General features: G+C 46.1%; 1 protein-coding gene across 1 annotated transcript in view; it reads left to right on the top strand.

The window, feature by feature from the left end:
- COL23A1 (collagen type XXIII alpha 1 chain) overlaps nt 1–23935 on the top strand; it is a 280949-nt gene that overhangs the window by 5497 nt on the left and 251517 nt on the right. Inside the window, exon 2 of the mRNA XM_080672775.1 lies at nt 14869–14935. Within this exon, the coding sequence (XP_080528901.1) occupies nt 14869–14935 (67 nt within the window). The remainder of the gene's footprint in view (nt 1–14868; nt 14936–23935) is intronic.

The raw sequence follows: 23935 nt of genomic DNA, 5'->3' as shown, positions 1-23935 counted from the left end.
CTGAGTCTGCCCCTTGAGTGTGTCACTTACGGATGTGAAGAGTTGTAATCTGGTATGGTCTGATACTGACCACTGGGTACACTGGCTCTTGGGTCTCCAGGAAGCTGCAAAGTCAGCCTGTGCCTGGGGCCACCCAGCAGGAGCTACAGAGAGATCTGCAGATTCTTCCTCTTCATCGGGTTTGGAAGTGCCCAGGTGAGGTCCAGCTATGAAGCAAGGCAGGCTGGTGCTGGTGCAGGGTCTTGGGCCTTTTATTGATAGGTTTGGGGCTCCCTGACCCAGCTGCAGCTTGTTTGAGAGATATTAGCCTGAACAAGGACAGGCCATTCATATGCGAAAGCTGCTGCACACAGCTTGGGTGGGTTTGTAAATTAGATGAGGTGGCTCTTCGGGAATCACTAGGGCAGAGCAAACAGAAATGGCTGCCAGTCAGTCCTGCCACTGGGGAGGTCCTAGCACAGGAACAATGATCCCTGAGAGCACTTCCGCCTGGGAGAAAGTCGCTCCTGAGTTCCTGCCCCGATGCCTGATAATCCAGTTCCTCCTCGTATGTGTGTGTGTTCCCCAGAGCCTCGCCCTGGTGCTGGGGCTCAGAGGAAGTAGGACCTTGTAAGTTCAGTTCATGATGCTGGCCTTTAAGAGGAACAGCTGGGTCTCCAGCAGCCTCTGTGTCCCTGAGCCCCGATCCGCAGTGGTTTTTACAGCCCGTAGTTCTTACTTCCCATAGGGACTTCTTTTCCCAGCTCTGGGACCCTGGGCTGGGGGTCTGGTGTGGGGTTGGGACACCTTGCTACTCCAGGAGGCCTCTGCAGAGACAGTCTCCTTCCCGATTAAAAAGGCAGCACACGTAGGTGCCAGACCAGCCCGTTTCGCACCTCCACACATCCTACCAGTCTCAGTGTGCTTTCTTCTTTACTTGTCTAGTTGTAGGACTTCCATTCAGCCAGCTTTCCAGCTGTTCTGGATGATGGTTGTTCTGTATTTTACTTGTAATTTTGATGTGGTTGTGGGAGGCGGCAAGTACAGGCGTTTACCAGGCCACCATCTTCAAATCCTACGTATTGGCGGCATTGCTCCTGAACCTGGGGAACCTGAACTGAATGAATGTATACCGGCAGGCAGAGAAGGGTTTCAGTCCCATCATATCACTCACTCTGTCATCTAACGTCTTCAACTTTCTAAGTCTCAACTTCCTCTTCCCAATATGCTGGTCACAACTGTCTGGGTAGTGACAAGCAAAGAAGATAACATGGAAGAAAGTGTTGGTCAGTAAGTGTGCTTTTGATGATGAGTAACAATACCTGAGTGTGGTCCCTTAAGCAATACAATCATTGAATTAGCTTGCAGAACCAGAGAAGCCTGGAAGTCATTCAGAAGGTTGTGGGTTAGTTTAGTGACCTGACCACGATGGGTGCTGCAATTCTAAGCATGAGTCTTCACACAAGAGTAGCCAAGGTAGAAGGGAAGGAGGCAGGAAAAAGAGTCATCTTCTTGATTGGCTTTCTCTATTATTTGAGTCAGAGGGGAGATTCCCAGCACCTCTTGGCAGACTTCCCTCATAGCCAGCAGACTTCCCTTATAACCAGAGCCAGGGCCCATGATCACCATTATCCTGTCACTGGCAAGGGTGATGGAGCTGGCCAATCTTGATTCATCCCCTGAGGCTGGGCATGTTGTGGCTTTTTGAGAAAAGAAGACTGAGAATGGCTAGGGGTCCGGTGAATGCCAGTAAGTGTTGTTACCCCAGAGGAGGACGGAGCAGTATCCATTGACCTGCCACAATTTTCATAACCAAACCCCCTTCCACTGCAGTGTTTCCCAAGCTCCATGCTCTGGGAACACTCTTCAGCCAAACAATTTCTGTTCCCCTCAGGGTCCACTCTCCAACTCTGCCTCTGGCCATAGTCAAAGGCAAGGTTGCTGTGCTTGGGATTCTCTCTGGTCCAATCTCATGCGTTGCAGTTTATGGTCTTTAACCCTTAAGCAGATGCTGTTCTGATCCCATAGTGACTAGCTGGAGTGGCCTCCACGCTGGGAATGGCACTCTAAAGCCCGGCTTTCCAACTTTCCCCACGTCAGACAGGGGGACGATAATACTTATTCATCAGGCTGCAGCAAGTGGAAGAGACTGCTTGGGCTGGAGGCAACTGGCCCAGTCACTCTGAGGAACAAGGAGATCAGTGCACCTGAAACCATGTATGGGGCCCTGTACCCATGAGGTGTGCGCAGGCAGCTCTGCTCCTGCTCCTCTCTGCACCCCCCTCATCCATAGGCCCCTTGGCTTTCTCAGTGGCCATATCTCACCATGGCCTCCAAGTCCCCTGCCAGTGCATGTACAGTTAGGGTCATGGTCCCCAGAGCAGAATGTCCCTTTTACCCTCACTGATATCATCTCATGAGAGTCAGCCTTTCCAGATGCCTTTGGGTCCTTGTTCCTTCAAATAGCAATGTGACAGATCCCTAGCTCAGACTGGCTTAAATTAAAAAGGGAATTTATTAGCTTGCGTAACTGAGAAGTCCAGGGAAATGCTGCTCGGGCACCGCTAGAGGCACCTTGATTTTGTGTTTCTCTGTATTGGCTCCATATTTCTCAAGATGCCCTTACTCTCCCAGGAAGTGGCAGGGCAGCTGCCAGCAGCTAGAGTTTCTCTTTCCCAGCAGCCCTGGCAGAAGCCCCCTGGTTCACTCTGAGGGTCAATATGGCCACTGAGGACAGTGGGGCAGCCTCTGATCTGCCAGGCTTGCGGGCGGGGTTCCTGTGTCACATGTATGAACCTCACTGGTGCTGAAAGGACTGGGAGTGGAGGATGGTCCTAGAGGACAGCTTGGAGTGCTGTTATTAGAAGGAGGAGAGGACACGGGGCTGGTAGATGACCATCCAAGGAATAGTGAGAGAGGGGCTTGGGCAAGAAGCTGGAGCCACATTCTGGAGAAATTCCTACCTGATGTCTTGAAATCCAGGTAAAGGATTTTTGATCTAATGAGACAGGCAGTAAGTTGTCGGTTTTTGTTCTGTCGGCATATATATGTACTAGTGGCCTGGTGCATGGATTCGTGCACATTGAAAGAAAAATAATTACAGCGGGGGTGGGGTGGGACCGCTGCCGCTGGTCGCGCTCTGCGGGGCGATCGGGCCCCCACTTGCATCTGCCTTGGCCTGGTGCCGCCTGCTCACCTGCTCCACCATCCCACCACGAGTCCCGCTGTCGTCAGGCCCATGGGAGCCGGCAGCGCCTTCAGTGATGCCCACTGCCAGCGCCGCATTGGCGAAGCCCGCCATGTTCCGCGCCGCCCCCTGGTGGTCAGCGCACGTCATAGCGAGCAGCTGAACTCCTGGTTGAACGACCACCTGAGGGGACAATTTGCATATTAGGCTTTTATTATATAGGATTGATAAATTTGGGTTTATCTGAGGCAGTATTGAAATCTGTATTTCTCTCTGAGTATAATACATTAAAAAATGTGAACTTAATAAGTTACAGAATAACTTAAAAATTTTGAAACTTCCCCATGACAGCCTCATGAAATGTGGAAGACAGAGGTTATTGTCCAGAGGGAGAAATGTGTCTGAGATGGAGGCAGTGACATGGCTGGGGCGCACAGAGCCAGGCCTGGGCTCCCTCGGGTTTACAGGATGCCATAGAACGGAGGAAACGGAAGGATGGGCAGGCACCCTGTGTTTGAGTTCAGTGTCCAGCCTACAGCAATGTGGACGTGTCACATGTCAGGGCCACCTGGTCCAAGGCCCACCTTCCTCTGCCTACTTTCATCGGCTTCTCAGGAAGTGTTCTCATGAGGAAGGAGGCCCCACTCCTCTGGCCTGGTCGAGGACTCTTTGGGGCACTCTGAGTCCCGGTGACTTGAATAGAGAGATGCGAGTGCTTGGGCGTTGCCACAGCCTTGCCTGAAGCTGTGTGTCATGGTGGCTTTGGGAGGCCTGAATTTGGAAGAGAAAACATTTTGGACAAGGAGTCAGAGGCCACTGTCTTAGTCCATTCAGGCTGCTATAACTGGGTGGCAAGAAAACAACAAAACACTTATTTCTCAGAGTTGTTTGTTAAAAAGCAAACATTTATTTCTCACATTCTGGAGACAGATGCTATAGTGAGAGCCTACTTCCTGGTTCATAGAGGGCTGTCTTCTCACCGTGTCCCCACATGGCAGAAGGAGGTCCCTTTAATAAGGGCACTAATCCCCACCTCCTCACACCATCACCTTGGGGATTAGGTTTCAGTATAGGAATGTGTGGGGACACAAGCATTCAGTCTTCGGCAGCCACTGGCTGCCTGCTTGCTGTGTGGCCCAGGCTGGTCGTGGGCCCCTCAGAGCCTCGGTTCTCTCCACGTGAGGTGAGAACACGACTCAGGCTGTCCGGAGGAGTCGTGGTTCAGAGTAGAGCAGGGAGGCCAGGTGGTATCTCTTGGGCAGCAGAGGGTGGTGAGCTCTGAGCACTGGGACCCACTGTCTTTTCCTTCCAGGGACCCTGGTGATGATATAATCCTCCACTTTCAGAGAAGCCCTCCCCCTCACCACATTTCTACAGGTTTCTCTCCTTTCTCTAGTTCTAACCCCACCAGGAGGCACTGCTCAGTGCCGGCGATGGAGAGTTCTTTCAAACCTGCTCTTTGCAGGGCAGGTGTAGACTCTTTTCTCTTTGCCCCTGGACACGCTCATCAGCTCTCCAGCGCTGCTTCTCCTGAGATGTGACCACCTCCTTTACTGAGGATGTTAATTCCAGTGTTGGGAACAGCACACCAACTCAGCAACCCTTCCCCATCCTCCTTTAAAAAAAAAAAAAAAAAAAAAAAAAGAACCAAGCTGTAATATTGATTTAACACAATTAGGTTATTGATAATCACACCACTCTAAAACAAGGACTATTTAACTTTTGGCAGCATCCATTTCAATTCTTATCCAAAGACAGATTTACACTTAACTAATTATTATCGCAGAGCATACACCATTTATCCCTTGCTTGTATATATTTCAAGCTAACAACAACAAAATTGCTGCAGCCCTGAACAGTGGTAGCACCAGCCAGTGCACCAAAGGGTTCGATTCCCGGTCAAGGGCATGTACCTGGGTTGCAATTTTGCTCCCCACCCCCGGTCAGAGAGCGTGCAGGAGGCAACCAATTAATGTGCAATCTCACATCAATGTCTCTCTCTCTCTCTCTCTCTCTCTCTCTCTCTTCTCCCACCCTCACTTTCACTCTCTCTGAAAAGCAATGGGAAAAAAATATCCTTCATGAGGATTAACAAACCAAAACCAAAACCAAACAAAAACGTTGTTGCAGGCCCAGACAATGTGACTCGACTCAGTTGGTTGAGCGTCATCCCCATGCACCAGGAGGTTGCTGTTCAGTTCCAGGTAGGACACATGCCTGGGTCGGGGCATGCAGCAGGCACATGCCTGGGTCGGGGTGTGCCGCAGGCAGCCAATGGATAGTTCTCTGTCTCTTTCCTTCTCCTTTTCTTTCTCTGGAATCAATAAACAAAACAAAACATTGTTGCAGATGCTGCACAATCTTTATGGTCATGTTTCATGACTGTAGAGGATCCCATCCATGGGATCTGCATCCTCTATCAACACAGCATCTAGGCTCCCTCCACATTTCTGTGGGCATAGATAACGGGACAGCCAATGGTTTTGTGGGCAAAGTCTCTTCTGTTATTCTTTAGGACAAAGAGTAACTGCCCATAGAGGAATATCTTCAGGTTTGTTTTTTTTTAAATATATTTTATTGATGTTTTTACAGAGAGGAAGGGAGAGGAATAGAGAGTTAGAAAAATCGATGAGAGAGAAACATCAATCAGCTGCCTCCTACACATCCCCTATTGGGGATGTGCCCGCAACCAAGGTACATGCCCTTGACTGGAATCGAACCTGGGACCCTTCAGTCCCCAGGCTGACACTCTATCCACTGAGCCATACCGGTTAGGGCCAGGTTTTTGTTTCGATTTTGGAACATCTAAGCTTGTCTGTGACATACATGTTTATCTTCCTGGCATAGTCTGAAACTGTCACGCCATTGTGAAGTTATGCTTCAAGCTCTATGCTGAGCAAAGTAGATTCAATCCATCTTTTGGTTGAAATTTTGTTTCAGGTGGATTTGTTGTTGTTAAAGCAGAAAGTGTTTGATAACCAAAAAAGCCTTAAAATAAGATTTGGGGAAACTCTGAAGATGTCTCAGAATTAGTCTCCTTTGCTGGTGTGGTGCAGAACCCTTTTCTGAGCAGCATTTGGCAGTGCTGAGCACTGCGCTGGGTCCCCGCTGTGACATCCAATTCTGTGAACAAATGTAACTCAGTTAGGGGACGTTCTCCGGAGGCCACACACACCCTCCAGCTCTCTCGGTTCGATTTTCTCCATGTGTAGGATAGGGATTAATCTTTAATTGTTGACAAAGGCACTCAGAAGACATCCCTTCATCATATCCGGAAACATATTTTAGGAGTAAGCACGAACGATTGGAAGAAAAAATAAGTTTGCAGATGTCGTTTTAAAGAAAGGCACGGCAGTGCACTCCTAGAGGATTAGGGGGAACGATGAGGTCCCTCCCTTGTGCCTGCCCTGGGCAAAAGGGTTCACATACATTTCCCTGTTACATAACAGCCCCAGCCCAGCCCCCCACCCCCGTGAGGTGGCCTTCCCTTCCCAGAGTGGGACAATGACTGGCCTCAGGTGGCAGCATATGCCTGAATCTGGGTAACCTGACTCCTAGTCCCCCTCCCTTTCTACAGTCGCCCTGCCAGATGCCACCCCACCCCTCCAACCCCCAAAAAGGGAAGCAGTAGCAGCAGCTTCTTTCTGTCTGTGGACATCCTCCGTAGGTGGCAGACCCGTAGGGTGGAGGGCAAGACTAGCTTTAAGCAGACCTGGGTTCACCTCTCATCCCTACCATTTCCCAGCTGTGTGACTTTCGGTAAATGGCTGGTTTTCCAAACTTCAGTTTGCCCATCTGTTAAATGGGGATTATCATCCTTGCCCTTAGGTTTCTGTGGGGATTAACCCCGTTGATATGCCCGAAGTGCTTCAGCGCATCATACAAGTCCTGAAAATGGCTGTTCTTATTAGAATGCTTTCTTTGTCTAAGCCCAGAAGGAATGTCTGTGTCTAATTGGGGAGGAAGCCCCGTGGTTACATGGCTGACCTTAAGATCCTTTTAGCACTGGGATTCTGCCAGCCTATTAAGGCCATGCAGAAGTAGAAAAGGTGTGAACATGTGTCCTGTTTCCGAGTCAATGATGGGGAAATGTGTCTTGTTGAAAAAAAGCAAAGATCAAATCAGCTTCATAACCCCATTTTTTCTTACTTTCATTTGAGCAAAATTTCACATTTACAACCAAGCTAAAAATGTAATTATTCTTGAAAATTAGTATATGGCTTTTTCATTGCGAAAGAGCTTCAAACACCTAGTAAATTCGCTTTGATTAATAGGTTTGTACATTTTTGTGATTACTCAATGTAGTACAAACTTCCTCAAATGCTTGTGAGTAACCTGGTGAACCAGAGGCCTCACACACATCTGTTTCAGTTCACACTGGTAAATGAGAAAATTTTAATTTCTGATGTAGCCACAAAATTTGGGGGGGTAGGGAGGAGTGCTTTCAAATGGGTAATGTCAACTTCTAAAACTGAATTCGCTTCCAACTTTGAATTGTGAAACAAATCATAAAGCAATTAGAATGTGTTCTTGTGTTTTAGAAGACAGTTTACATAAAATATACTCAACTTTGGGCCTCCGAGGAGGATCATCACATAAAAAAAGCAAAGTCTGTCCATTTATTTAACTACGCCTTTTTGTGTGATGTATGGGCTGTTAGCATCTACAGCATCTTGTTTCCAGACCCAGGTGGTGGTGCAAATGAAGGACAAGGTCACATGGCAATGGGATTAGAGTGTGTGTATTAGAGTGTATACGTGTGAGATCAATTATGCATACATGTCAGCATGCATGTGCACACACCCAAGTGAGTACATTGTGTGTCCACACATGTGAGTGCATATGTGTGAGTGCACACGTATGCACATATGTGCATGAGTGTGTTTGTGAATATGAGTGTGTGTGGGGGGGAGTTATGGGGCATGTACGTGTGTGCTTGTGTAGGAACCATTGAGGGAAGCGGGAAGGGTGAGACCTGACCTCATCGCCTAACCACAGAAGTTGTCCCTGCCAAGTCCTCCTAAAAGCCTCTCCAACTGTGGGCTCTGGAGTTAGAAGATTGGGTTTGAGTCTGGACCTGCCTCCAATGAATTGGCTTTTCCAAGCCTCCACTTCCTCGTCTGCAAAAAGGGTGCTTCACTTCATTTCTCTGAGAATTAAGTGATGCACTCTTCCCGGGAGAAGCTGCCAGTTCCCTTCTTGCCTGCCCTGTACTTTGCTAATCCTAACAATCAGATGGCTGCCAGGACTATTAGCCTTCAGTGCTAGGGGTCTTCCCCAGGCACAATTCCTCCTCCTCCTCCTTCCCACTCCTGTAAGGAGGATCCCACCTTGTAGACTTGGCCTTATGAGCTGAGCGGGAAAGAGATGCCTCACTACTCAGTCTGCGGGACCTGCTGATGGGCTTTCTTTTAGCCCCTTTATTTCAGTCCCATTGGTGGGGCCCTTCTTGAAATAGTTACTTGTTTGACTGTCTGAGTCCTGCCACTCCATGTCCCAGGGAGTTCATATTCTCAAGTTGGTCTCCCTCCCCTTGCTCATCAACCCTCAATGCCTCCCAGGCCAATAAGGTGAAATCTCCTCACTCAGCCCAGCATCCCAGTCCTCCGGGTACTTTCCACCTCCTCTCACTTTATTCCCCTTGGGCAGGTGGGAAATCTGAAGTAGGTAAGTGAAGGTGGGGTAGGGTGTCTGGGAGACTCCATCTCAATCAGTTTGCTACGGCTGCCTTAACAAAGTACCATAGTCTGAATGGCTTAAACAACACAAATTTCTTTCCTCACAGTTCTGGAGGCTAAAAGGCCAAGATCAAGGTGTCAGCAGAGTTAGTTTTTCCTGAGGCCTCTCTTTTTGGCTGGCAGATGGCTGTCTTCTCCCTGTGTCTACTCATTGCCTTTCCTCTGTGCATGTCAGACTCCTAATGTCCTCTTCCTATAAGAATACCAGTCACATTAGATATCAATAATTACCTCATTTTATTTAATTGCCACTTTAAAGACCCAATCTTCAAATACAGTCACATTCTTAAGGATGGGGGTTAGGACTCTAACATGTGAATTAAGGGGGGACATGATTCAGCCCCTAACACCATCTAATTAGACTTGACACATGAGGGGAAACCCCAGACACTGTGGCCAGGACCAAGAGAGCAGTGACAGTGGGAAGCAGGTGGAACTCAGTGTTGGGATTTATTATTTTTAAAAAATATATTGATTTCAGAGAGGAAGGGAGAGAGAGTGAAACATCAATGATGAAAGAGAATCATTGATCGGCTGCCTCTTGCACGCCCTCCACTGGGGATCAAGCCCATAACCTGGGCATATGCCCTGACCTGGAATTGAACTATGACCTCCTGGTTCATAGGTTGATGCTCAACCACTGAGCCATGTCAGCCAGGCTCAGTGTTGGGATTTAAACAGGCCAGACATGGTGGCTGGGCCTCTGGAGAAGACTGGCCATGGTGTGGAGAAGGCTTGGAAGCCATATACTGGAGCAGCCTGAGGCCTCTCCTCAATGGGTCAAAAGCCATGATGGAAACCATCTATTTCTATGGTGGGATTTCCTTGTCAGACCAGGGTGGAAAATCTCAGAAGGCAGGTTGGATGGGAAGTGAAGTGTATTTGAAAAATAATGAGTGGGAACACAAATTAAGGATTTCTGAAGAATTGCATTTTGTTTGCAGACCAACCCTTTCAAAACACACAAAGATACTGAGGGACTGAGCGGGACCATTAAGGAAATGTTTGCCAATGTGGTTTGGAACAGAGTGACTCCGTGTGCCAATGGGAGTCCCTGATTAAGCCCACATTCCTTAGAGAAAAGTGTCTGAGCTCCTGCCAAATGCTTGGGCAGGGCTGGATGCTCTCACCCACCTGACTGTAGCAAGGTTTACCTGGCACTGAGGCAGAACCTGAAGCTTAGTGTGGTGAGCCCAGGATACCAGCTCCACAACCCCGGCCAAGCCTGTGGGAGCCGTGACTGGGGTTTTTGTTATTTGGCTTTCTTAAGTATATTTGGCATACAATTAATTGACATATTTTAAATGTACAATTAGATATGTCTTGACCTGTGAGACCATCTCCACAATCAGGGTAGTGAACACTTTCATCGCCCTTAAAAGTTTCTTCTGCCTCCTTGAATTCTCTCTCTTCCATCCTTCCCCACCTGCCACCAGATGTTACTGATTTCTGTCACAATTGCTTAGTTTCCATTTTTGTAGAATTTTTATATAAATGGAATCATGCATTCTTTTTTGGGGGGGAGAGAGGTCTGATTTCCTTCACTTAATATAATTATTGACATTTTGTTTGATAATTTTGCATATATCAGTAGTTCATTCTTTTTATTATCAAGTATTATTATGAAGATATCCCACAATTTGTTTTTCCATTCACCTGTTAATGGGTATTTGAATTGTTTCCACTTTTTGGCTGTTACAAACAAAGCTGCTATGAACATTCATGTACAAGTCTTCATATGGAATATGCTTTAATTTATCTTGGGTATAAATACCTTGGCATGGAATGACTGATCATCTGATAGGTATATGACTAACTTTATAAGAAACTTCAAAACTGTTGTTCAAAGCCATTGTATCATTTTACATCCCCACCAGCAATGTATAGAGTTCAATTGTCCATATGTCTTTTTTCTCTGCCTGCTTTTATCACTGGTTTTAGGCAGTTTAATTCATGATATGCCTTGAGGTAGTTTTCTTCATGTTTTTGTGCTTGAGTTTCATTGAGATTCTTGGATCTGTGGGTTTATATTTTTCAAGTTTTGAAAGTTATTTTGGCCATTACTACTTTAAATATTATTTTTCTGTTCTTTGAGGACTGTAATCACCTGTATACAATTAGGACACTTGAAATCCCAAGTTTACTGATGTTATTCTTTCTTTAAAAAAAAAATTTTTTTTTAAATTGATTTCAGAGAGGAAGGAAGAGGGAAAGAGAGATAGAAACGCCAATGATGAGAGAGAATCATTGATTGGCTGCCTCCTGGATGCCCCACACTGGGGATTGAGCCCACAACCCTGGCATGTGTCCTTGACCAGAATCGAACCCAGCACCTTTCAGTCCATAGGCTGACACTGTAATCACTGAGCCAAGCTAGGGCTTATTCTTTCTTTTAAATTATTTCCCTGTGTGTTCATTTTGGATAGTTTCTATTGCTAACTTCCAGTTCATTAATCTTTTCTTCTGCAATGTCTAATCTGCCATTAATCCCTTACACCTTGTTGCTGTTGTTTGCATCTTAGCCATAATAGTTTTCATCTCTAGAATTTCAGTTTAGGCCATTTAATATTTTTGATGCCTCTACTTAACTTTCTGAACATATGCAGTGCAGTTAAGGTCTGTGTTGCACATTAGCAGAGTTGATACTGGAATTGGATCTTCCTGAGGAATCAGAGTCATCTGTCCATCATTCAAAAATTGTCCTCAACAGGGAGATTTCAGGGCTTCATTTAGGCTCTTCTTCTACTTCCAAGATTTTATTTATTTTATTTTATTTTATTATTTTCACTGAGAAGATGGTATTACAACTACAGAAAGAACTTCTAAAGAAGTAAATTACCATAATTCCAATACCAAAGCGAGTGGTATTTGCTAGTTGCTGCCACCCCAAGCCTGAATTTTTACACTGATGTAGACATTTTATTTATTGTACCATAAATATTGTTCCTTGTTGCTATATGGTCTTCATAACACTATTTCATGAAGATATGACAGTTTCAAGGGACTCACAGTCCCTCCCACTGTTTTGAGGAGGCACAACTTCCTCATGAATATCTTTTTTTTTTTTTTTTTTTGCTTCTGTTGATTTATTTCCTTAAGGGTATATTCCCTAAAGTAGTAATTTTTGTCAAAGGATCAGAATGTCTTTGTGGCTTTATTTGGAGCATTTTACAGATATTAATCATTACATCTTTTTTTGTATGTTAATTCATATTTCATCAAAATGTAGCCATTTGACGATGTGATAGAAAATCTGGTGAAATGTTCCAGACTAGCGCTCCAACAGCTCGTTAATAAATTTATCATCTGACCATGTAATGCTATTTTAAAAATCATGACTTTCCCTGATTAATTTTCCCTCTGTTCTTGCCATTCTTCCCTCAAAACTTCAAGTCCCCCTCCTCTTCTTCCTCCTCCACACTTCAGGAGGGAATGCTCCCCAAGTCTTCGTCTTTTCTCAGAAACTCATCCTTTGTTTACTTTTGGAGTCAGGACTTGTTTGCATATGTAAAACCAGGACCATATTGTTTGCAGATGCAAGGGGTACTACCAGATAATCGAATATAAAAAGGCGAAGCTTTTAAGTCATTTCTTACAAACCTGGACACAAAAGAATATTTTCTTAAAATTAAAAAAAAAAAGCACATGGAAATAAAGATTGTGGGATTAGGTTTCTAATTCAAACATTTCCCTCTGTGTTCTTAGTAGGGACAGTTACAAATACACAGAAAGTTAGGGGCCTGGAAACAGGGGAGGGTAGAGGATTAGGAGAGAAAACTTTGCAGATTCACCATCTGATCCAGAAAGATGAATGCATAAAAGGAGTTAGAATAAATGACAGAACAAAAATTCAATCCCAGTAAGGTATGATCCCTCTAGTAGCATTAACAGTAAGGTGTGTCTTTTACCCTTTCATCAATAGTTTCCTGGTTAGCTTTTTATTTTAACATCAGAGTAGCTTAAAAGTAATTGTGTTTCCTATCAGTATTTGATAGAGCCCCCCTCCCCTTTAGGGCAGAGGCCCAGATGAGACAGCAGTCCTTAAAAGCTACATGTTTTGTTTTATTTTCCAGTATTAAATGCTTTTATTTAAGAAACGGGGGAGGGGATTAAACGATAAAACAGATGAGAGCTCCACTAACAAATTGGCCTAAACTAGAAGGCTGGATTCTTTTTCCAGGTAAATTTTGAAATCGATACCTTTCAATAATAGCATCTGCGGATACAATGGGGAAAAGGTGAGTTCTGAGGTGCCACCCTTGTCCACATGCCCAGGCAGCTTCTGCAGCCTTGGGCTCAGTGAGGACCCACGTGGCTGTGGTGCTCCAGGGACCAGTGCACCAGGCTAGGGCTGGGGTGGTGTTTGCTGCTGCCAGGTGGGGAGCTCATTCCCCCCTCCACTCTGCCCCATGGGAGCCCTGGAGAAGCTTTGGGGGTTGGAGTGGGAGGCATTCTGGGGGATGGGGGGCTGCTCGCAGGTCGCTCCAGCATAGAGCAGGAGTGCATGGCAGGTGGGGAACCGAATTGGGGCTGAGACCTGACCATGTTAAGATTTTGGAGGCCTTCTGGACCAGAGGTGCCATGAGGATGGAGAGGTTGGATGCATTTAAAGGCAGCACCCTATTCCCTCTGCCTGCTGCAGCACTGCTTTCACACCCCTCCACCAAGGTGTCATGACCACACATCCGCATGCTCCCCCAAAACTTGGCCTTAATTCTATCTGTTGTCTGTTGCCCATCTGGAAAATGAGGGTGACTGGAGACAGGGATGGAGGCTTTGCAGGCAGCTGGAGCTAACCTGGTTATGGTGTGTGTGTTTGGCTCCGGGTCCTGGTGCTGGGCTGCTCCAGCCAGAGACAATACAGGACTTGGCTGGAGTCCCGTCTTCTGTGAAAATTTCAGGTTTGGCCTCAAGGGCTCAAGACCAGGGTGCCCTTTTCACATCCGACAAAGCAGTGCTTTAAAAATTACATTTTCATGTTTGAAACTCAAATACTCCTTCTGCCCGTCACAGTGCATTTTTTCACTAAGGTTAACACATTAGGGATTTGCTTTGTTTTGCTTTTAGAGAGGCTTTTATGGGTTTTTGTTTAGTTTTGTTTTTCCTAGAGAAAAGTTAATACTTTGCATATTCTTGTCAGGACTCAAGCCTAGGCTAGTTTGGGGGTTATGGACCAATTGCTTCACTTTCCTAAATCTAGATTGGGATTTGCGACTAATTTGTCCTTTTTTTTTTTTTTCGCCTTGTGTTCCCTCAGTGAGGCAGGAACAATAATTCGGGCCACAGAGGTTACTCCTAGGGTCAAATCAGGCAGGATGGTGCCAAGCTGTACTGTGAGCTCTCATAATAGTAGAGCTGTGACTTCTGATTTGATTTCTGTGGTAATTCTTTTCCCTTCACCTAAATCGAGCATAAGGCTGGGCATCCGCAGAGATCTTTGTTGAATTGTACAGAACCAAATTTTCTAGGGCAAACATCCCCACAGGTAAGAAGAAAGGAAAAATGCCATCCTGGTGGAGTGAGCCTGGGCCTGGTGAATTGGGGCTGAGCTCGGTGGGCTGGGGGGGCCGGGGGGCTTCCAGGGCGGACAGTGTGATCCGAGTACTGAAAGCTGCCACCAGGGCTCTGCCCAGCCTCCCACTTTCACTCGGACCGCACGGTCATTTTGGCTTTCCTTGATTTGTGTTTGAAAATGTTATAACAAAGCAGAAATGTGCCGCCTTCTTTTCAGGGACTCCCGAGTAATTGCTCCATGTTTATTTTTGTTTTTTCTCTCATTCCAAAACTGTCTGTAGAACTTAATGACCTATTAAAAATGTTCTCAAAAATACCCCCCATCACTGTCGATCTAGTTTTTTGTGTTTGTTTTTTTTTTTGATACATTGGTTTTTGCTGATTTTTCTATTTTGCCGCTCTCTCTTCTCAAGCTCATCCTCATTCTCCTCCATTTTCTTCTTGTTTCAGAAGTTGGAGGGACTAGTCAAGCTCCGGACTGTTCGGGAAGCGCCATCGGAATGCGTCTGCCCTCCGGGTAAGTGGACATTTGATCCTTGCTGGCTCCTGACTTCTGTAGGCCTGGCTTCTCTCTCTGTCTGCTCAAAACTGCCGAGGACATGGTCAAGATGACTGCCTTGGGTCTCGGGCTGTATGTTGTACCTTGTTGCCCATCATGGGGCCTTTCTTCCTACCTCTTCCCTAGCAGGCATGTCATTAGTCAAAGAGCACAGCATGATTAACTGTTTCGGTTTGATGGGAATGGTGGCATTGGCGGGGGAGCTGAGAACAATTAGAGATGACTTATAATAAAGGCATAGATGCTGGGACAGTACCAGCCATTCCATTCTGAAGATAGAAAAACAGGCACGAACCAGCCACAGGGTATTATCATTGTGACCTTATCTCTATTTCAAACCTTGGGGGGTCTACGGGGGAGTGGGAGGGGGGGGACAGGTCGTGATAAATAATCTGTCCAAATATTTTGTGTGGGTTTTTTTTTGTTTGTTTGTTTTCATTTCTTTTGGTGGAGATAGATGAAGGGAGCAGGAAACATGGTCTGAATTATTCAAATAATCATCTCTCTCTTGGGTTTTGGTGGTGTAGACCAGTATGGCTGTGAATAGAACTGGGATTTGTTGATTCCTAACTCATGTGGCTCGAATCCTGATTCATATCAGGTCTTCCTGGTTGTTCTCATGGGAGCTTTGCACAGACGATGACTGAGAATTTAGGTGTGTAGTTGCAGCCCTGGCATTTTTAGTGTTAGCATTAACCTCTCGCAGGATGGTGTGTAAAGCAGTGAATGAGTGGAAAGTCATAATACTTCCCAGGCTTCTTTCCATGTTGGATAAGGTGACAGAACATAGATCATAGCAGCTGAGCCAGTGGCCCTTAACCTTATTGTCACACCTTCCATCAGCCAAGTTGCATGGCATTTCCCAACCTCCTTCACTGGTCCAGAAATGAAGCATACTGATAATCAACATCTCAAGGTTGGGAGATGCCCAGGATGTCTGCAAGGGTGGACCTCCTGGTGTGAAAACTCAGTCTTTGGGGGCCCAGCAGGAGAGGACCTGATGGTCCAGCTTGAGCTAGCTTTTAGTAGTAGGACCTCCCCAAGATTTGATAGGAGGAAAAGGATATGACAAGTAATGACATCACTATTTGTTCAGTAAGTCAGAAGTTGTGTTTCAATGGGGTAAAAAAATCCAGACTCATAAATAATATTTGGATGATCTGCAAAATGTATAAAATAGGAATGATCCCCCCCACACACACTTTTTCTGAGTGTTGAGGATGTTTTTAAACTGGGAGGCACAATGCATTCATAAGATATGAAATCAGTTCCGTGGGTTACAGCAGTGTTTTGAAATGTTGAACTAGCATAGACTTGAATAAAACTATTGGAGTGAAGTTTTTGTTTCAGCTATTTCTATTTGTAGGCATGACCTGGATGGTGAAGTGAACTGGGTTTCATGCTGTGGGCTGCTGACAGGAAGCTTGAAAGTCCCAAATACATATGACAGATGAACTGGGAGGAGGAGGCAGGGATGGGGCACCGAGCTCCCGAATAAATCCAAGGCAGGTCCAACCCTTGTTCTTCCACTTATTAACTATAAGGGTCTTCACCAAAAAATGATGACAATATTGGAGTGAACTCTATAGGCTTTTTGAGGTCATAGAGAAAATATAGGTCAAAGCCCATGACCCAGAGGCAATCTTGTGTCCTGTCTTTTCCTTGGGGGACCCAAGAGGGTCTCAGGGAAAACTATGGAGGCTGAAAGGCTGGTCAAAGCCTCCAGTTCCCACTGACAAGAGGACAGTGGCCTTCCCTGCTCTCTGGGAGGGGCCCTGCTGGCAGTCAGCACTGTGCTGCTGTTGTCCAGGGCTCGTGGCTGCCATCAAGCCATCCTGGCAGCTGTGGTCAGTGTGGCCAGGCCCCGATGCACACTCATGCCCATGCCTGCTACACTTTCTCTCCTGTCACTTTGAGCTGGAAGACTCACTTGAGCCTTTTGGACCAGAGCCCTACATTGATGCAAAATCCCGGAGGCTGGCACATTCTCCAACAGAGGCCTTTTCTCCAACACCAGAAGCCTTAACTCATTCCCTTTCTCTCTGGCTCTGATCTGCCCTGCAGACTTTGGGAGTCCAGACACACAGACCACCCTTGCATAGCTTGGGTCCCATCTGATCTTAGATACCCGCAGATCCCCCTGGCCTGGCTCCTTCCCACGCCTGGAGGACAGTGTAATCTTTTGTCAGATCCTAGGATGCAGCAGACTGATAATCGAGGCCAGAGAAGGGGGGCGCCTCTTCTGTGTGTGCTGCCCATTGTGAAGCGACACTCTGGGGGAGCCATGAGGCTGAGAGGAGGGGCAGGCTGTTGCTCCTGCCTGAGTCAGTGGAGGGGGACTGGCAGGGCTGGGCCCTGAAGTAGTCCTGTGATCTTGGACACGTGAGAGGCCCTCAAGCCTTGCACCCCTCATCTATAAAATGGTCTAGTGGGTTGAATTGTGTTCCCCTAAAAGATATGTCCCAGTCCTAACCCCCGTAATTATTTCAGGGGTGGGAATCTTTTTTCTGCCAAGGGCCACTTAGATATTTATAACCTCATTTGCAGGCCATACGAAATTATCAAGATAAAAAATTAGCTCTGCTATATTTGGTCGAACATTTAATTAACTCACCCCTAAAGCCTTGGCAGGGCCAGACCAAATGATTTCGAGGACCTTCGAGGGCCAGACACTCCCCATCTCCGCCTTATTTGGAAATAGGGTCTTTGCAGATATAATTAAGTCAAGGATATCAAAATGAGATCATCCAGGATTTAGGGTGGGCCTTAAACCCAATGACGATTGTCCTTGTAAGATACAGGAGGGAGAGATTTGGGACACAGAGACACAGAGGGGAAGGCCCTGGGAGGGTGGAGGCAAGATCAGACAAAGCCAGGACCGTGGAAGGTGACAGCAGCTAATAGAAGCTGGAGGGGCATGGGAGGGAGTCTCCCTCAGAGCCTCCAGAAGGAACCCATCCTGCCAATGCATTGACTTTGGGTTTCTGGCCTTCAGAACTGGAGATGAGAAATTTCCATCATCTTAAACCACCCAGTTTGTGCTAATTTGTTGCAGCAGCCTTAGGAAATGAAAACAAATGGGAATAATAATTGTCCTGAGGACCTTACAAGGTTTCTGAGAGGATTGAAATGGGGGGGACAGAGGAGCTTCCCGCACCCGAGTGTGAGCATGAATGAGGTGCGAGTGTGGATCAGGTGTGCGGCTGCACCCTGGGAGGCGCCTGAGGCTGCTTGTTCTCACAGCTGCCCCTAAACTCTTCTCTGCCTTCCACAGACACTCCCAGGCTTTAGACCCTGCAACTGAGCCATGTCCCTTCCGTATTCCAACACCTTCTTATGCGTATTTAAATGCTTAAAAATGGCCCTAACCGGTTTGGCTCAGTGGACAGAGCGTTGGTCTGCAGACTCAAGGGTCCCAGGTTCGATTCCGATCAAGGGCATGTACCTTGGTTGCGGGCACATCCCCAGTAGGAGGTGTGCAGGAGGCAGCTGATTGATGTTTCTCTCTCATCAATGTTTCTAACTCTCTATCCTTCTCCCTTCCTCTCTGTAAAAAAATCAATAAAATATATTTTAAAATAAATAAATAAATGCTTTAAAATGTTTGAAGTTTTAAAATGTTTAACTTTCAGTAGGAAATAATATACAATGTGTTAAAAAAAATTCAAGGCCTACCAAAGATTACATGTGAAAAATACCCCCCCCACCCCCCCCACCACCACCATTCTCCTGCCCCCTGCCCAGGAGCTGTTACCAGGTGGCAGAGTCTTCCAGAGCAGCACTGGCTGACAGGACTTTGTGAGATGATAGAAATGCACATCGTCCAGTTGTCCAGTTGGTGGCCCCACTAGCTGCTCATGGTTATCAAGCCCTTGAAACTGACAAACTGAATTTTTATTTAATTTTAATTAATTTTAGTTTAAATCGCCATGTGTGGCTAGTGGCTATGGTAAGACAGCCTGATTTTTGAGAGTTTATGGACATTTCAGCCAGTAGCTTCCTTCCTGTTTTTAAACAAATGCTCTCATAGGTTGCTGTCCCTGTGTTGCTTTTTTCAGTTTGCAATTTCCATTTGAGATGGTCTGACTCCGTCCCATACCGGAGAGCAGGTGCTGCCTTGTTGGGGTTGAATGATGGAATCCTGTCTAGTTCTCGGGCTGTCCTCTGAGGAATGTGACCAGACCCCGCAGGGACACTGGTTTGTTTCTTGTCCTATGTTCTTAAAGACTGTCCTCCAGGGAACTTGTGGAGGGAAGGAGGGCTGCTGCTCGCCCTGTCATCTGCTTCCCCGTGCTTTGTCCTGAAGCCCATCACAAGCCAGGCATGCTGCAGGGCTGGGCGACATTGGGCTGGAGGACAGGAGCCCATAGCATGTTGGGGAAGGTGGCCCTCAGAGCAATAATCCTGAAACCTTGCAGGAGGGGCTGGGAGTGGGGGTGGCCCTGGAGCCTGATCTGTGGGAGACTCCGGCAACACCCCGCCTCACTGGGCTCTGAAGTTCCAAAGGATGGCTCCGAGCTGGCACTTTGGAGCCTGAATCCACGTGAACAGCTGCCTTGTGTCCCATCCTGCACGTCCTGGAGATGTGGGCCACTCTGGTGTAAAAGGTGGTTGCATTAACTAACTCTTTTATCAGAAACCTCGGAACACTAATTAATGTTCTGATCATGCTACATTAATAAATCAAAAAAAGGGAAATTATTAACTCATGTAACTGGAAATGAAAAGGTCAGAGGCAGAGCCAGAATCAGGTGTGTCAGGCTCAGGGCCTCTCCCTCCCTCTCTAAGCTCTTCTCTGTCATTTTCAGACAGTCTCTCCTCGGGGCCTGAAGGTGGCCCCAAACAGCTCCACAGGTAGGTCACTCCTTCTCAGCAACCCCAACAGAGCGCTCTGCTTCTCAAAAGTCCCAGCAGCAGGGAATGGAGAAGTGTTCTGGGCTGAATTGTGTCCTCAAAATTCACGTGTTGAATTCCTAACCCCCAGTACCTCAGAAAGTAGCTGTATTTGGAAATATAGTCTTTAAAGAGGTAATTGAGTTAGAATGAGGTCATTAAAGTGGACCCCAATCCAATATGACTGGTGTCCTTATAAGAAGGGGAGATTAGGACACATATATGCACAGACGAAGACCAGCCCAGGGGAGAGGCCTCAGAAGGAACCCACCCTGCCAACACCTTGATCTTGGACTTCCAGTCTCCAGAACTATGAAAAAATACATTTCTCTTATTGAAGCCACCCAGACTATGGTACTTTGTTATGGCAGCCCTAGCAAAGTAACTCAGGGGGCTATTGTTGAACGGGTACAGAGTGCCTGTTTGGAAAGATGGGAAAGTGCTGGAGATGTTCAGTAGTGGTAATGGTTGTACACATTAAGAATGTAGCAAACGCCATGGAATTGTGCACTTTTCAAAAGTTCAAATGGTAAAAATACATAGTTTTGTATGTATTTTACCACAATTAAATAAAACATCCCAGAATTGACCCGGAATGTCTTGGTTTGGGGCAGGTGCCTATCTCTGAACTAATTACTGTGCCTGGAGCATGGATGCACTGATCAGCTAGGTCTAGGTCATGTGACCTTTCTTGGATGGGGGTTGGTGTTGATGCTGCCAGAATGTGGACTGAGAATGGGGGAGGGGGTTGCCCTAAGAATTTTAGGGTGCTCTTCCCAGAAGAGAAAATGATACAGCTGCGTAGACACAGATGGGAGGTGACCATGTCAGTCCTGCTTCAGGGACAGTTGGCTAGCCACTGAAGCACACAGTCTTCTCCTGCTGTTGAACTTGTCCAACAGGCAGCATGGCCCCGTGGGAAAGCACTTGGACTCTCAACCCAGACTGCCTGGTTCAAATTCTCTGTCACTACCTCCATGACCTCGGATGAGTCATTTATCCCCTGTATGCCTCAGTGTTTCATCTGTGAAATGGGGTTTCTGATAGCATCTATCTTAAAGGATCGTTGCAAGGATTGAATGAGTAAATACATATAGAGGGTTCAGAACAGGGCCTGGCACTGCTTCTTGAGAGTCAGTTGTGGTCACTCTTAAGCCAGATCCATTGCCCCCAGGCCAGTGCAGATCCACCATGTGCGGCCCGTTACCTTCTTCATTTTCGTTGACGTCAGTCGGGACTGTCAGAGAGGTAGGGAGAGGAAATTCAGAGTTGGTGTTTGGCTGGGACTATTCTGGGGGGAAAGAACAAAGGCTTGGCAGGCTTTATTGGAATGTCCTTCTGGGATGTGGGTGAGAAAAGGCTGGTGACAGAGCACTGGAGTGAGAGAACCAGAAAGAAAAGAGACTGTGTAGCCTGGGGACTCCTGTCGGGCACTCATGGCCTCCAGAGGCCACATGCAAAGCCCCTTCACACAACTCACTGTTTCTAACCAGGCTCGACCTGCCTTGGAAATGTTCAGAACTTTTCGTCACTGTGGTGATACCCTCCATTTCCGTGTTGTGCCTTTTTTGTATCCTTATATAATAGACCAGCGACATTGCGTGTGGTTTCCACATGAAGTTCACTGTGCTTGCAGTGCAGGGTGACCTTCCAGAAATTAAGAGACAGATTAATCAGAGTTAGAGTTTCACTGCTCTGCAAAGTGTTTGGGAGTTTGAGCTGAGGAGTGAAAATCTACCTAGGAGAGCACAAAGCACAACGTGGAAATGACACAGACCCTGATACATCCATCGACAGCTTGTGGGAATGTTACAGAACAGAACAGACTTGGTAGAAACTGCTTGCATTCAGCCTATTTGTTCAAGCCATTGGCTTGGGAAAGAGCTTAGCGAAGGGAGTATATTTTCCTAGTACTTTGATGCTGGAAATTGTTATCCCCCTTCCAATTATTTCTTATTTGTAGAATTTTTAAAATGATACTTTTTTATGTATTGAATCCTAGTTGACTTGAGTTTATGGTAAATTTAAGTAGCGTAATGATAGTTCAGTTATACATGTCAGGCTGTGCAAAAAGGAAGGAAATAGTTTGTGTGTCTGATTTTTGGGGGGAGGGCTAGAATTCTCTAGAGAATGGTCTCAGTTTCCTCTCTACCATGCATAGATATTTGTTCGTCCATTCATTCATTCATTCATTTATTCATTCACTCATCTCTCTGTTCCCTATTCTGTAATTGTCCTGGGGGCTCTCTTGACAAAGGTTGTTAGAGGGATTGCAGATCTTGGCCGTTGGAGGACAACAGCACAGAAGAACTACAATATGTTGAGAACAGAAAGAGTATGAAGAGGAAAGTCCTACAGAGACTAAAGGGAGGGAGAGATCACCTCAGATCAGGATTGCAGATTTGGTTCCAGCAGAGAAACTCACTGAGAGGGTGCTGAGGGTGGGGACCTTATCTTGTTCCCTATCATGTCCCCTGACCCTAGAATGGTGTTGGGCATGTGAAGGAGAGATGGTTATTGTCTGCTAATGACTTCATTGGAGGAGAGGTCACGAGAACTTGAATGAGGGCCATGAGAATTGATGGCAGGGAGCAGCTGTCACAGTCCCTGGACCATGTGGTGGGCAGAACTCACAAACAGGATGGATGGGCTTGGGAGTGGACAGAAGTGCCCAAGGCTACAAGCCTGGGGGAAGGTCGATGCCCCAGTAGACACAGGAAATCCCCAAGAGGGATTTGGCAGGCAAGACATATAAGCATGATTTTGGACAGTGGCCTTTCGAACCACTTTGTAGACCCACTGATGAATGGAAGAAAATAATTAGAAGTCTTCTCTTAAGGCTTCGTCTAGCCACTCGGAATCTATTAATTATAAAAATGTACCGTGTCCTGTAAATAGAAGTCTCAAGGTTTAACTATGTACTAACCACTGGGATCCAGGGATTTTCTTGTGACCACCAGAGGGAGCCCACTATATTCATTAAATTCTATAGAATTCTAGCAGGAATTGAAGAGGATAATTAATATTTTAAAAATTTACTGGAAAGCACACAGAAGTTCAAATCAAGGGCAGTAAAACACAAAGTTCAACATAAATAACAAACACATGGTTCATAGTCATGAGATAAAAAGTGTTTTCGCAAAAGAATAAGGAAAGCCAAATACTTTTGTGGAAGAATAGGCGAAGGATGTGAATATATGGAGTCCCCAGTAGAAAAATACAAATGGTGACACTTCCCTTCAGTGAATACTTACAGAGCACCTGTTCTGCTCCAGGCACTGCTCTGGGCACTTTAGAAGATGGTCCATGTCATGAATAATTGTGGAAATACCTAGTAAGATCAGTTTTCAGCAATCAGATTGATAAAGTTTAAATTGTTTCCATCTTTCTGGAGGGAAGTTTGGCTTATAAACAAAAATTTGAAAAGTACAAACTTTCTGCCAGCACTTTCACTCCTAGGCTCTTTATATATTCTGACAGCTGTGTAAAGGTGCTTGTACGTTGATGTTTATCAGAGCATCACCTGTAGTAGCAAAAACATTGAAAATAACACAGGGAGACCTTTATAGAGGAAATACAGCCACAGCTTTTCAATAGGGAGAAAACTGATTTTAAAGCAAAATAACATCACAATGTGAACAGTGGGTGATTGCATTATAAGTGCCCTTCATTTTTTTTTCTTATTTGCATTTTCTCTCTTTTTTAAAAAATATATTTTTATTGATTTCAGACAGGAAGGGAGAGGGAAAGAGAGAAACATCAATGATGAGAGAGAATCATTGACTGGCTGCTTCCTGCACGCCTTCCACTGGGGATCAAGCCTGAAACCCTAGCGTATGCCCTGGACTGGATTAGAACCATGACCTCCTTTTTCATGGGTCAACACTCAACCACCGAGCCACACCGGCCAGGCACATTTTCTGAATAGTCCAGAACAACAAGTAAAACAGCTAAAAGGTATTTACCTGAAAAATAGACAGTTTCTGTTTCTGGCCCTGAGCTGGACACAGCCCTGTCCACATGTCTTCCTGGATCACACACCTATACTGCCCACCTCCTGGGAAA

The sequence above is a fragment of the Plecotus auritus genome, assembly GCF_963455305.1.
Source record: "Plecotus auritus genome assembly, chromosome: 6".
Taxonomy (NCBI): Eukaryota; Metazoa; Chordata; class Mammalia; order Chiroptera; family Vespertilionidae; genus Plecotus; species Plecotus auritus.
The sequence above is the reverse complement of the archived record's forward strand: the minus strand, read 5'-3'. Positions and strand labels throughout refer to the sequence as shown.